At 50.9% G+C, this 15,000-nt stretch overlaps 1 protein-coding gene across 1 annotated transcript in view; it reads right to left on the minus strand.

The window, feature by feature from the left end:
• Nucleotides 1-1,069: 1,069 nt before the first annotated feature.
• The window catches only part of LOC310824486 (catenin delta-2-like), a gene marked incomplete at both ends in the record, with an annotated part of 19,358 nt that continues 5,427 nt past the window's right edge, over nt 1,070-15,000 (minus strand). The window contains 4 exons of the mRNA XM_083697741.1: nt 1,070-1,130; nt 4,576-4,885; nt 12,941-13,087; nt 13,505-14,060. Coding sequence (XP_083553867.1) covers nt 1,070-1,130; nt 4,576-4,885; nt 12,941-13,087; nt 13,505-14,060 — 1,074 coding nt within the window. The remainder of the gene's footprint in view (nt 1,131-4,575; nt 4,886-12,940; nt 13,088-13,504; nt 14,061-15,000) is intronic.

Below are 15,000 nucleotides of genomic sequence, written 5' to 3' on the forward strand. Positions count from 1 at the left end.
TGAGCGGGTCAGAGAGCCCGTAGCTGTGTGTTCTGCTTGGTTGGATGCATCGTTAATGCAATATCTGACACATGTTAGACATGAACACTGTACAGTTCAATGCAACATCACCAACAGCCAGGGTACAGGTTCATACAGCATGCAGATATCTGCCTGAATATCTTCACAATATCAACATATTTCTCTCTGGATGTGAAGATATCAGTCAATCTGGGCATGATGAGAAAACACAGAAATATGATGTGAGGAAGCACATTTAGAAATGATGATGATGATGATGATGATGATGACGATGATGATGATGATGATGACGATGATGACGATGAAAGGAGTATGAAAGGGGAAGATGAATGCTTGTTGGTCGGATGAAGGCATCCTTCTGTTGCTAGGCAACCTGTCGCCTTGGCAGAAGAAAACGCTTGGTCATTGTAAGACCTAAAAGCTTTTTTCTCCAGGAAGAAATAAATCTGAACACAAAACCACTTGAGTTCACCATCGATTCCCAGACAGAAGTCAGATGGTTTTATCTACAGCTTCTCCCTGGAAAGCCACATCTCACCGGGTGGTGAGAAGCAGATTTTGGACCTCATTTCTTCCCATCTGTACCTGATCTGGAGCGTAAAGCCCTCCTAGGACAGCAGGAATGTGTCTCTGGGTGGCATGTCAATGGGGATCAGAGGACAATGCAATGGAGAGTAGAACTCAGGGGAGGCTAGTGGAGGTAGAAATCGGAGGACGGGCTCATTGTAATGCATGGAATGGGACCGTTCCTCATTCCGTTCCATGCATTTCAATGGGCCCGTCCTCCGATTTCTACCTCCGCCAGCCTCCCCTGCTATACTCATTCATGCTGTTCAGTTCATTTGAGATGTGTCTGGCATTTCTACCGTAATGTATGTAATAGACAAGTTACCGTACTGCATGTAATAGACAAGTTACCGTACTGCATGTAATAGACAAGTTACCGTACTGCATGTAATAGACAAGTTACCGTACTGCATGTAATAGACATGAGGGACAGATTCGGTGATTGAATGAGCAGCATAATAATAATAAATAAATATTGTTATTACTTTGTCAGTCTTTGCTCGGCTTGATTTTGATTCCACACAAGGAATTCTGGGTCGTACCTGTCGGGAGACAGGCAGAGAGAAACAGACGGTTGGTGGGAAGCTGCGTCTCACAGGAAGAGGCCAATACTGGCGCTTCCTCTCTGGATACCTCATACCAGGGGAGGCCGGCGTAGGTAGAAATCGGAGGACGGGGCTCATTGTAATGCATGGAACGGAACAACGAATGACATCAAACTGTTTGATCTCGTTCCTCGTTCCATTCCATGCATTACAATGAGCCCCGTCCTCCGATTTCTACCTACGCCGGCCTCCCCTGGTTCATCGTACACACTCTGCCTGAGGTGAACATGCGGTAGGGTGATGGGGGGGTGGGGGGGGGTGGAGGGGGTGTGGAGGGGGTGTGTTACAGAGGAGGTCGGACCAAAACAACAACGACTGAGGCCAAGAATTGTAACGTCCAATCGGAGATCAAGAATTGAAACGTCCAATCGGAGATCAAGAATTGTAACGTCCAATTAGAGATCAAGAATTGTAACGTCCAATCAGAGATCAAGCATTGTAACGTCCAATTAGTGGTTAAGACTTGTAATGTCGAATTGTAAGTCTATCTGCTGAATGTTGGATGAAGGCGTTGATTTTAGCCTGCGAACAAAGAACAACCAGCATGAGTCTGTCTGACCCTGAACCCTGAACCCTGAACCCTGAACCCTGTTCTCACCAACAACCAGCATGAGTCTGTCTGACCCTGAACCCTGAACCCTGAACCCTGAACCCTGAACTCTGAACTCCTGTTCTCACCAAGTCTCTGTCTTCTCTCATCTTTTTCATTGATTATAATAGAGAGACATTCTTAACATCTGGGCTTTTGGTGAGACCCGCCCCTTTAAGACGTTATGAAAAACATGATGAGACCCGCCCCTTTAAGACGTTATGAAAAACATGATACAATCAAATCAAAAGGAGAGTCGTCTGTCCCGCTGGAGATGACTGTAGTCAGTGACTGATGACTGTAGTCAGTGACTGATGACTGTAGTCAGTGACTGTGTGTGTTGTCAGTGACTGTGTGTGTTGTCAGGTTTGGTAGCAGTCAGAGAACGCAAACGCAGGTCAGTTCCACTGAGAGAGGGAGGATCAACCATAGCAGTCAGAGCAACGCCAGTCATCTAGGTGTGATGTGAGACAGGAAGGAAAGACAAACCAGGGAAGACAGACAGACGGACGGACAGACGGACAGACAGACAGACAGACAGACAGACAGACAGACAGACAGACGGACAGACACACAGACACACAGACACACAGACGGACAGACACACAGACACACAGACACACAGACGGACAGACAGACAGACAGACACACAGACAGACAGACACACAGACGGACAGACACACAGACACACAGACAGACAGACAGACAGACAGACACACAGACAGACAGACAGACACACAGACAGACAGACACACAGACGGACAGACACACAGACACACAGACAGACAGACAGACACACAGACGGACAGAAGCATTGATGGTGAAATGGACAGACACACGCCAGGCGAGGAGAAGACAGTCAAAGTCATGACAGTGAAGAGACGTGAAAAAGATGAATGTTGTTTTTCTGTCTGCTTCCTGCCGAGAACCCAACAGAACCCTGAACTCTGACGGTAAAATCACTCAGCTTACTCAACCAACCCGACCCGGCACACACACACACACACACACACACACACACACCACACACACACACACACACACACACAGACACACACACACACACACACACACACAGACACACACACACACACACACACACACACACACACAGACACACACAGACACACACAGACACACACACACACACACACACACACGAATGCACACAGCATGTAAAAGTGTAAACAACACAAGGTGAAAGGAGGTGAGGTCTGATTTGTCCTCCTATGTCATTCACAGAGGAGCAGTCTGAACAGGTTTAAACCAGAGCAGTCTGAACAGGTTTAAACCAGATACCACTGAACAGGTTCAAACCAGAGCAGTCTGAACAGGTTTAAACCAGAGCAGTCTGAACAGGTTTAAATCAGAGCAGTCTGAACAGGTTTAAACCAGATACCACTGAACAGGTTCAGACCAGATACCACTGAACAGGTTTAAACCAGAGCAGTCTGAACAGGTTTAAATCAGAGCAGTCTGAACAGGTTTAAACCAGATACCACTGAACAGGTTCAAACCAGATACCACTGAACAGGTTTAAACCAGAGCAGTCTGAACAGGTTTAAACCAGAGCAGTCTGAACAGCTTTAAACCAGATACCACTGAACAGGTTTAAACCAGAGCAGTCTGAACAGGTTTAAACCAGAGCAGTCTGAACAGGTTTAAACCAGAGCAGTCTGAACAGGTTTAAATCAGAGCAGTCTGAACAGGTTTAAATCAGAGCAGTCTGAACAGGTTTAAACCAGATACCACTGAACAGGTTCAAACCAGATACCACTGAACAGGTTTAAACCAGAGCAGTCTGAACAGGTTTAAACCAGAGCAGTCTGAACAGGTTTAAACCAGAGCAGTCTGAACAGGTTTAAACCAGATACCACTGAACAGCTTTAAACCAGATACCACTGAACAGGTTTAAACCAGAGCAGTCTGAACAGGTTTAAACCAGAGCAGTCTGAACAGGTGTAAACCAGAGCAGTCTGAACAGGTTCAAACCAGAGCAGTCTGAACAGGTTCAAACCAGAGCAGTCTGAACAGGTTTAAACCAGAGCAGTCTGAACAGGTTTAAATCAGATACCACTGAACAGGTTTAAACCAGAGCAGTCTGAACAGGTTTAAATCAGATACCACTGAACAGGTTTAAATCAGAGCAGTCTGAACAGGTTTAAACCAGAGCAGTCTGAACAGGTTTAAACCAGAGCAGTCTGAACAGGTTTAATGTGTGTGTGTGTGTGTGTGTGTGTGTGTGTGTGTGTGTGTGTGTGTGTGTGTGTGTGTGTGTGTGTATGTGTTTGCATGTGTGTATGTGTGTGTAGGGTCCTCCCCAGGGTGTCTGAACAGCGTGTCGCATTATCAAAACCTGACTGGGGTTTATTCACGTCAAAATGCACCAAAAATACCACTGAACAGGATTTAAATCAAGCAGTCTGCAGACGTGTGAACAGGTTTAAATCAAGCTGTCTGCAGACGTGTGAACAGGTTTAAATCAAGCAGTCTGCAGACGTGTGAACAGGTTTAAATCAGAGCAGTCTGCAGACGTGTGAACAGGTTTAAATCAGAGCAGTCTGCAGACGTGTGAACAGGTTTAAATCAGACAGGCCAGGCAGTGATATGTGATGTCTGCTGTGGTCCATACTCAGTGGTCTGACTGAAGCAGAGGAGAGGAGAGGAGAGGAGAGGAGGGGAGGGGAGGGGAGGGGAGGGGAGGGGAGAGGAGAGGAGAGGAGAGGAGAGGAGAGGAGAGGAGAGGAGAGGACAGGAAGGTGGGGTGTGTGTATAAATAGCCCCTCCCCTCACCTGGGGTCCTTCTGGATGCTGTCGACTGACGGGGAACGTGCCAGAGCGGCCTCGGGGGGGAGGGCGGGGCCAGACTTGCTGTAGGGCGACTCTGTGGACGGACAGAACTGCAGCGTGCGGTAGGGGTTGGCGTAGTCGGCGGCAACCGAACCCGTGGCGAAGCTGCCCCTCTGATAGGTCCCTGTGGCGCTCTGACTTCCTGTACGCTGCAAGGGTATGGAGTCAACACCGGGGGAGGGCGGGGCTACGGCAGGAGAGTAGGGACAAAGTAGAAAGTTCAGGATCTCTTCACAAAACTGGTTGACTGGGTCTAAAGGCCAGAGGGGGAGCAGGGGCGCAAACATGGTGAGAGGAGACACACAGAGAGAAGAGAAGAGAAGAGAAGAGAAGAGAAGAGACGAGAAGAGAAGAGAAGAGAAGAGAAGAGAAGAGAAGAGAGAGAAGAGAAGAGTCAGAGAGAGAAGAGAAGAGAAGAGAAGAGAAGAGAGAGAAGAGAGGAGAAGAGAGAGAAGAGTCAGAGAGAGAAGAGTCAGAGAGAGAAGAGAAGAGTCAGAGAGAGAAGAGTCAGAGAGAGAAGAGAAGAGAAGAGAAGAGAAGAGAAGAGAAGAGAAGAGAGAAGAGAAGAGAGGAGAGAGAAGAGTCAGAGAGAGAAGAGAAGAGTCAGAGAGAGAAGAGTCAGAGAGAGAAGAGTCAGAGAGAGAAGAGAAGAGTCAGAGAGAGAAGAGTCAGAGAGAGAAGAGTCAGAGAGAGAAGAGAAGAGAGAGAAGAGAAGAGAAGAGAAGAGACGAGAAGAGAAGAGAAGAGAAGAGAAGAGAGAGAAGAGTCAGAGAGAGAAGAGAAGAGAAGAGTCAGAGAGAGAAGAGAAGAGAAGAGAAGAGAAGAGAAGAGAGAGAAGAGAGGAGAAGAGAGAGAAGAGTCAGAGAGAGAAGAGTCAGAGAGAGAAGAGAAGAGTCAGAGAGAGAAGAGTCAGAGAGAGAAGAGAAGAGAAGAGAAGAGAAGAGAGAAGAGAAGAGAGGAGAGAGAAGAGTCAGAGAGAGAAGAGAAGAGTCAGAGAGAGAAGAGTCAGAGAGAGAAGGGTCAGAGAGAGAAGAGAAGAGTCAGAGAGAGAAGAGTCAGAGAGAGAAGAGTCAGAGAGAGAAGAGAAGAGTCAGAGAGAGAAGAGTCAGAGAGAGAAGAGAAGAGTCAGAGAGAGAAGAGTCAGAGATTAATTCAGTTGGTAAAGTGAGGAAAGAAAGCATTTTTAATACTTCTCTGGGCAAAGAAGAATTACATATTCATGAGTGAATCCCAGCATTCTGTGTGTGTGTGTGTGTGTGTGTGTGTGTGTGTGTGTGTGTGTGTGTGTGTGTGTGTGTGTGTGTGTGTGTGTGTGTGTGTGTGTGTGTGTGTGTGCGCGCGCAGGGTTCTCCTAAGGATGTCTGAACAGCATGGCGCTGGATCGCATCATCAAAACCCGACTGGGGTTTATTCATGTCCCCAAAATACCACCACTCAAACCACCGCTCAAACCACCGCTCAAACCACCGCTCAAACCACCGCTAAAACCACCGCTCAAACCACCGCTCAAACCACCACTCAAACCACCGCTAAAACCACCGCTAAAACGCTGACCTCACTGAGGAACAGACGAACGCGTTCACTTTCGTTTTTAACAACGGTGTCGTTGGCGATCAAAGATAGTTGCTCTGTCAGTACTAAATATATAGTTTAATAAAGATAGTTACTCTATCATTACTAAATATATAGTTTAATAAAGATAGTTACTCTATCATTACTAAATATATAGTTTAATAAAGATAGCTACTCTATCATTACTAAATCTAGAGTTTAATAAAGATAGTTACTCTATCATTACTAAATCTAGAGTTTAATTTGTCTTGTAATGTTTACATCGTGGCGCAGAAACACTCAACATTGTTTGGGGAGAAACCTGCATCCAGAGAACGTCCCTCAGTCCAATTACAGCTGAATTCTTGTCAACTAAAGCTCTGAACTGAAATTGGTCAGGACCGTGACCAGAAGTCAGAACTGTAGATGTGTGTCCGTTCATCTAGACAGAACCTCGGAGATGGGCCGCCCCCACAACCTTGAGAACTGGGTTTGTGGAAAGAACTGTCCAACTTTTTATTTTTTATTTTTTTAAGATATTTTTTTCTCTTTTTTTTTCCACAAATGTAATCCTTTCAAAATGTTCTTGAGGAATGGGAACGCATCCTTGTACCACGCGTCACCTTGAAAATGGTGTTATTATAAAGTACTAAATGAAAGTCTCTGTGAATGTGAGGGGGATAATCTGGAGTGACTAACACTTCAGTTAGAGGCAGGAGGAGGACAGCGTGGAGGAGGATTCAAGGAAAGGATAGAATGATTGCCTGTTCCCTGAGGACACTGGATAGGGTGGAGGCAGGGGAGGCCGGTGGAGGTAGAAATCAGGCATGCATTACAATGACCCCGTCCTCCGATTTCTACCTCCACCAGCCTCCACTGGCCTATGCAGCATAGGCTTTGAGAAGAGTACAATGTGCATGATGACCAGAGCAGAGGGCAGGGGTTCTACAGGGTTACCCAGGGTGAGAAGCAGGGGCTCTGGAATGGTATCAAACACGCGGCTTGTAGGCTTAAGGCATCAACACGCACATGCTACATTCTACACTTGTAGACTAACGTCGTACGCCTCTAGGCTTCAGAACCAGACATCCAGTAGGTCCTCTCCCCTACCAGCCTCTAGGCTTCATAACCAGACATCCAGTAGGTCCTCTCCCCTACCCTACCACCCTCTAGGCTTCATAACCAGACATCCAGTAGGTCCTCTCCCCTACCAGCCTCTAGGCTTCATAACCAGACATCCAGTAGGTCCTCTCCCCTACCCTACCAGCCTCTAGGCTTCAGAACCAGACATCCAGTAGGTCCTCTCCCCTACCCTACCAGCCTCTAGGCTTCATAACCAGACATCCAGTAGGTCCTCTCCCCTACCCTACCAGCCTCTAGGCTTCATAACCAGACATCCAGTAGGTCCTCTCCCCTACCAGCCTCTAGGCTTCATAACCAGACATCCAGTAGGTCCTCTCCCCTACCACCCTCTAGGCTTCAGAACCAGACATCCAGTAGGTCCTCTCCCCTACCCTACCAGCCTCTAGGCTTCATAACCAGACATCCAGTAGGTCCTCTCCCCTACCCTACCAGCCTCTAGGCTTCATAACCAGACATCCAGTAGGTCCTCTCCTCTCCCCTACCCTACCAGCCTCTAGGCTTCATAACCAGACATCCAGTAGGTCCTCTCCTCTCCCCTACCCTACCAGCCTCTAGGCTTCATAACCAGACATCCAGTAGGTCCTCTCCCCTACCAGCCTCTAGGCTTCATAACCAGACATCCAGTAGGTCCTCTCCCCTACCAGCCTCTAGGCTTCATAACCAGACATCCAGTAGGTCCTCTCCCCTACCCTACCAGCCTCTAGGCTTCAGAACCAGACATCCAGTAGGTCCTCTCCCCTACCAGCCTCTAGGCTTCATAACCAGACATCCAGTAGGTCCTCTCCCCTACCCTACCAGCCTCTAGGCTTCATAACCAGACATCCAGTAGGTCCTCTCCCCTACCCTACCAGCCTCTAGGCTTCATAACCAGACATCCAGTAGGTCCTCTCCCCTACCCTACCACCCTCTAGGCTTCAGAACCAGACATCCAGTAGGTCCTCTCCCCTACCCTACCAGCCTCTAGGCTTCATAACCAGACATCCAGTAGGTCCTCTCCCCTACCACCCTCTAGGCTTCATAACCAGACATCCAGTAGGTCCTCTCCCCTACCCTACCACCCTCTAGGCTTCAGAACCAGACATCCAGTAGGTCCTCTCCCCTACCAGCCTCTAGGCTTCAGAACCAGACATCCAGTAGGTCCTCTCCCCTACCCTACCAGCCTCTAGGCTTCATAACCAGACATCCAGTAGGTCCTCTCCCCTACCCTACCACCCTCTAGGCTTCATAACCAGACATCCAGTAGGTCCTCTCCCCTACCCTACCACCCTCTAGGCTTCATAACCAGACATCCAGTAGGTCCTCTCCCCTACCCTACCACCCTCTAGGCTTCAGAACCAGACATCCAGTAGGTCCTCTCCCCTACCACCCTCTAGGCTTCATAACCAGACATCCAGTAGGTCCTCTCCCCTACCCTACCAGCCTCTAGGCTTCAGAACCAGACATCCAGTAGGTCCTCTCCCCTACCACCCTCTAGGCTTCATAACCAGACATCCAGTAGGTCCTCTCCCCTACCCTACCACCCTCTAGGCTTCAGAACCAGACATCCAGTAGGTCCTCTCCCCTACCACCCTCTAGGCTTCATAACCAGACATCCAGTAGGTCCTCTCCCCTACCCTACCAGCCTCTAGGCTTCAGAACCAGACATCCAGTAGGTCCTCTCCCCTACCACCCTCTAGGCTTCAGAACCAGACATCCAGTAGGTCCTCTCCCCTACCACCCTCTAGGCTTCATAACCAGACATCCAGTAGGTCCTCTCCCCTACCACCCTCTAGGCTTCATAACCAGACATCCAGTAGGTCCTCTCCCCTACCCTACCACCCTCTAGGCTTCATAACCAGACATCCAGTAGGTCCTCTCCCCTACCCTACCACCCTCTAGGCTTCATAACCAGACATCCAGTAGGTCCTCTCCCCTACCCTACCAGCCTCTAGGCTTCAGAACCAGACATCCAGTAGGTCCTCTCCCCTACCAGCCTCTAGGCTTCATAACCAGACATCCAGTAGGTCCTCTCCCCTACCCTACCACCCTCTAGGCTTCATAACCAGACATCCAGTAGGTCCTCTCCCCTACCCTACCAGCCTCTAGGCTTCATAACCAGACATCCAGTAGGTCCTCTCCCCTACCCTACCAGCCTCTAGGCTTCATAACCAGACATCCAGTAGGTCCTCTCCCCTACCAGCCTCTAGGCTTCATAACCAGACATCCAGTAGGTCCTCTCCCCTACCACCCTCTAGGCTTCAGAACCAGACATCCAGTAGGTCCTCTCCCCTACCCTACCAGCCTCTAGGCTTCATAACCAGACATCCAGTAGGTCCTCTCCCCTACCCTACCAGCCTCTAGGCTTCATAACCAGACATCCAGTAGGTCCTCTCCTCTCCCCTACCCTACCAGCCTCTAGGCTTCATAACCAGACATCCAGTAGGTCCTCTCCTCTCCCCTACCCTACCAGCCTCTAGGCTTCATAACCAGACATCCAGTAGGTCCTCTCCCCTACCAGCCTCTAGGCTTCATAACCAGACATCCAGTAGGTCCTCTCCCCTACCAGCCTCTAGGCTTCATAACCAGACATCCAGTAGGTCCTCTCCCCTACCCTACCAGCCTCTAGGCTTCAGAACCAGACATCCAGTAGGTCCTCTCCCCTACCAGCCTCTAGGCTTCATAACCAGACATCCAGTAGGTCCTCTCCCCTACCCTACCAGCCTCTAGGCTTCATAACCAGACATCCAGTAGGTCCTCTCCCCTACCCTACCAGCCTCTAGGCTTCATAACCAGACATCCAGTAGGTCCTCTCCCCTACCCTACCACCCTCTAGGCTTCAGAACCAGACATCCAGTAGGTCCTCTCCCCTACCCTACCAGCCTCTAGGCTTCATAACCAGACATCCAGTAGGTCCTCTCCCCTACCACCCTCTAGGCTTCATAACCAGACATCCAGTAGGTCCTCTCCCCTACCCTACCACCCTCTAGGCTTCAGAACCAGACATCCAGTAGGTCCTCTCCCCTACCAGCCTCTAGGCTTCAGAACCAGACATCCAGTAGGTCCTCTCCCCTACCCTACCAGCCTCTAGGCTTCATAACCAGACATCCAGTAGGTCCTCTCCCCTACCCTACCACCCTCTAGGCTTCATAACCAGACATCCAGTAGGTCCTCTCCCCTACCCTACCACCCTCTAGGCTTCATAACCAGACATCCAGTAGGTCCTCTCCCCTACCCTACCACCCTCTAGGCTTCAGAACCAGACATCCAGTAGGTCCTCTCCCCTACCACCCTCTAGGCTTCATAACCAGACATCCAGTAGGTCCTCTCCCCTACCCTACCAGCCTCTAGGCTTCAGAACCAGACATCCAGTAGGTCCTCTCCCCTACCACCCTCTAGGCTTCATAACCAGACATCCAGTAGGTCCTCTCCCCTACCCTACCACCCTCTAGGCTTCAGAACCAGACATCCAGTAGGTCCTCTCCCCTACCACCCTCTAGGCTTCATAACCAGACATCCAGTAGGTCCTCTCCCCTACCCTACCAGCCTCTAGGCTTCAGAACCAGACATCCAGTAGGTCCTCTCCCCTACCACCCTCTAGGCTTCAGAACCAGACATCCAGTAGGTCCTCTCCCCTACCACCCTCTAGGCTTCATAACCAGACATCCAGTAGGTCCTCTCCCCTACCACCCTCTAGGCTTCATAACCAGACATCCAGTAGGTCCTCTCCCCTACCCTACCACCCTCTAGGCTTCATAACCAGACATCCAGTAGGTCCTCTCCCCTACCCTACCACCCTCTAGGCTTCATAACCAGACATCCAGTAGGTCCTCTCCCCTACCCTACCAGCCTCTAGGCTTCAGAACCAGACATCCAGTAGGTCCTCTCCCCTACCAGCCTCTAGGCTTCATAACCAGACATCCAGTAGGTCCTCTCCCCTACCCTACCACCCTCTAGGCTTCATAACCAGACATCCAGTAGGTCCTCTCCCCTACCCTACCACCCTCTAGGCTTCATAACCAGACATCCAGTAGGTCCTCTCCCCTACCCTACCACCCTCTAGGCTTCAGAACCAGACATCCAGTAGGTCCTCTCCCCTACCCTACCAGCCTCTAGGTGTTTGAAGTGGAATATAAAAAGGTTACAATAAATGTTTCAGTACCGATGTTCGTATTTTATAGTGACTACTCTTTATGAGTGGAATAAACTGTGAATATTCTAGAAGGAAAAAGGATTCTCTGTGCTGGTGTGAGAACAGGCTTCCACTCAAGAGCTGTCTTTAGGGTGCTGCAACATTTTATAGACGGTGAAAGATTTCACCAGACAGATGATTTACTGATGTGGATTTCTGTTCTGTTCTGAGGAGATAGAGACATGCTCTTTCATCCGTCTAAACAGTGTTTTTAATGCACTTTCTAGTGGTCCTTAAAATAATAATAATAATAAAATTAATAATGCATTTATTTTGTAATAAACTCAGTACTCAAAGACACTACATTCCATGGAGAGAACAAGAATAAATAGATAGATAAAAAATAAAACAAAAGCACAGTAAAAACAACAATAAAAAAAAAGATTAAAAGCAAGTTTGAAAAGCAGGGTTTTGAGGGATGGTTAGAAGGAGAGCGTGCTGGATCGTTTGATGTGGTTTTGTAAATATAGTAGTCGAGTGCACTTGATCGCGGTGTCCTAGAACAAAAAGTATCTCTTAGAAAAAGAAAAAAAAACGTATAAAAGGGTTCTTTCATTTGTCCCCTTTGAAGAACCCTTTTGGGTTCAATGTAGAACCTCCTGTGAAAAGGGTTCCACTATGGGGACAGATGAAGAACCCTTTTAGAACCCTTTTAGAACCCTGTTTTCTCAGAGTGTAGTGTAGACTTGATCACGCTGGCTCGACTTCAATGCAATGCGTTTCATTCCGCCGAGATTAACTGAGATTAATTCCTGTTTTATAGATCTAATTACCTAATGAGCCGAGACGACGCCACAAATTGGCATCAAGAATCTAATGTGATGATCACACCTGAACTGAGACGCAGAGCAGATCAACCACTGATCCATCAACCACTGATCCCAACGCTAATTGTGTTTCTTAAAAAAAATATGTAGAATGTTAATCTTCTAATCTTCTGATATTTGTCAAAAAGAAAAAGAAAACACAGTTTTCGAAAAAACGCCCACCTTCTAAGTTCCGTCTGGTGGGCTAAAAGTGTGAGTGGAGGGTTGAGGTTCCGGCCCGGCCCGGCCCGTACCTGCTGGGCTCATTGTGTTTGTTTCATTCCCGTCTCATTGAGGTGCTGACAGGGCTTGTTGTTACCGTGGAGAACCTGATCTCAGGACCAATCAAACGCTGTGTCAGAGCCTCAGACATTCCCCCTGCCGCCAGCGAGAGGCTGGGGAATCTAGACACCAGGAAACGACTGGCTTCCTGTACCTCCCGCTGGACCACAGCTGGTCTGTTAAAGAGGGATATGTGTACAGCAGGGGAGGCTGGTGGAGGTAGAAATCCGAGGACGGACTCATTGTCATGAATAGAACGGAATGTGTCAGGAGCAGGGGCTGTACAGGGTTACCCTGTGTCAGGAGCAGGGGCTGTACAGGGTTACCCTGTGTCAGGAGCAGGGGCTGTCAGACTCACCCTGTCCCTGGGAGTTGAGGCCTCTGAGCGAGGGCTTCTGGTAGACCCTGTCCTCGTAGATGGGGTCAATGTGGTGCTCTGGGGACTGGAGGGGTCGCAGCTCAGAGCCCAGGTGGCTGTGCTGGCTGCTGTAGGACCCTCTGGACCCTGGGCACAGAGACAGGACATATCACGGTTATAAACACCTTTATAACAACCTTTATAACATGACACGTCCATACTGATGGAGCCACTGGACCCTGGGGCCAGGAGGGGAAAGAGGGTTCAGTAGAAATATGAATAATCACGTTAATGTGGTTATTAACATGTAATATGCTAGTAATAACAACCTCTATTACAAAATATATGAGTTAATGCTGTTATAAACATGTAATAAACTAGTAATAACAACCTTGGTAATAATTAATAATTGGTGACAGACTCCCCCCCCCCACGTGCCAGAGTCCCCCCCCCCACGTGCCAGACTCCCCCCCCCCACGTGCCAGACTCCCCCCCCCCCACCTGCCAGCCTCCCCTGCCCCCCCTCCCCACCTGCCAGACTCCCCTGCCCCCCCCCCCCCCCACCTGCCAGACTCCCGGGCCTCTGCAGTGTGGCGCTGGAGATCTTGTACTGGTCCTGCTGGGAGTGCAGCATGCGCTTGGTGGGAGACAGCGTGGCGTAGTTCCCCACGGAGCTGAACTGGTGCAGGGGGGACGAGCCCGCCGCCGTCCCCCCAGACGAGGCCATGTGGAGCGGGGACGTCCCGCCCAGCCCCAGCCCCCCCCCTCCACCTCCAGACAGGCTGTTGATGGGGGAGCTGGTGCTGCAGGACTTGGCCAGCCGGCTGGGGGAGTGCTTGGGGGAGGAGACCCGGCCCAGGGTGGCGTAGCTGGGCATGTCGGAGGAGGCGGAGCCCAGGCGCTGGAGCTTGGTGGGGGAGGCGGTGGCGAGGGAGAGGGGTGAGCTGACGCGCTGGGCGGGCAGCGTGGCGCACGAGTAGTACCCGGAGGGCGGCGGGGGCGAGGGGGGCGGGCCCTCCGGCAGGCGGAAGGCGCTGCCGTGGCTCGTGGCGAACGAGTCCCTGGACTGTGATTGGTTGGCGGCGGCGGAGTCGAGCTGAGCAGCGCGGCTGGACGTCACCTAGGTAACGAGAGGAGGAGGAGGAGGGAGGAGGAGGAGGAGGGGGGAGGAGAAGGGAGGAGGGAGGAGGAGGAGGGAGGAGAAGGGGGGAGGAGGAGGGAGGAGGAGAGATGGAGAGAGGAGAGAGGAGGAGGAGAGATGGGGGAGGAGAGGAGAGATGGGGGGAGGAGAGGAGAGATGGAGGGAGGAGAGGAGAGAATGGGGGAGGAGAGGAGAGATGGGGGGAGGAGGGGAGAGATGGAGGGAGGAGAGAGGAGGAGGAGAGGAGAGATGGGGGGAGGAGAGGAGAGATGGGGGGAGGAGAGAGGAGGAGGAGAGGAGAGATGGGGGGAGGAGAGAGGAGGAGGAGAGGAGAGATGGAGGGAGGAGAGGAGAGATGGGGGGGGGGGGGTGTTAGGCTACGATACATACTGTAAAACTTTATTAGTCCTGACGGTCTTGTCTGGTCTCATCCCGCCAGGCGACAGTGTGTAGGAGGCAGACAACAGAACCAGGGGGGCGGATCCACAGATGGCGTCCCACAGCGCGGCGAACGCCAGGCGGGGCCAGCTGCTTTTCCCTAGTCACCCCTGGGCTTCTACAGGGCGTACTCCGGGCCTATCCGGTGCCTAAAACTCAGGCTTTTAGCCTCCTCTACTCCCCTGGTCCTTATGAGGCCAAATGGGGCTAGGGGCTAGGGCCTCGGGGCTAGGGGCTAGGGCCTCGGGGCTAGGGCCTCGGGGCTAGGGGCTTGGGCCTAGGGGCTAGGGGCTAGGGCCTCGGGGATAGGGGCTTGGGCCTAGGGGCTAGGGGCTTGGGGCTAGGGGCTAGGGCCTCGGGGACAGGGGCTAGGGGCTTGGGCCTAGGGGCTTGGGCCTAGTGGCTAGGGGCAAAGGACTAGGGCCTAGGGGCTAGGGGCAAAGGACTAGGGCCTAGGGGCTAGGGCCTCGGGGCTAGGGGC

This window comes from Argentina silus (genome assembly GCF_951799395.1).
Source record: "Argentina silus genome assembly, contig: scaffold_378, whole genome shotgun sequence".
Classification (NCBI taxonomy): domain Eukaryota; kingdom Metazoa; phylum Chordata; class Actinopteri; order Argentiniformes; family Argentinidae; genus Argentina; species Argentina silus.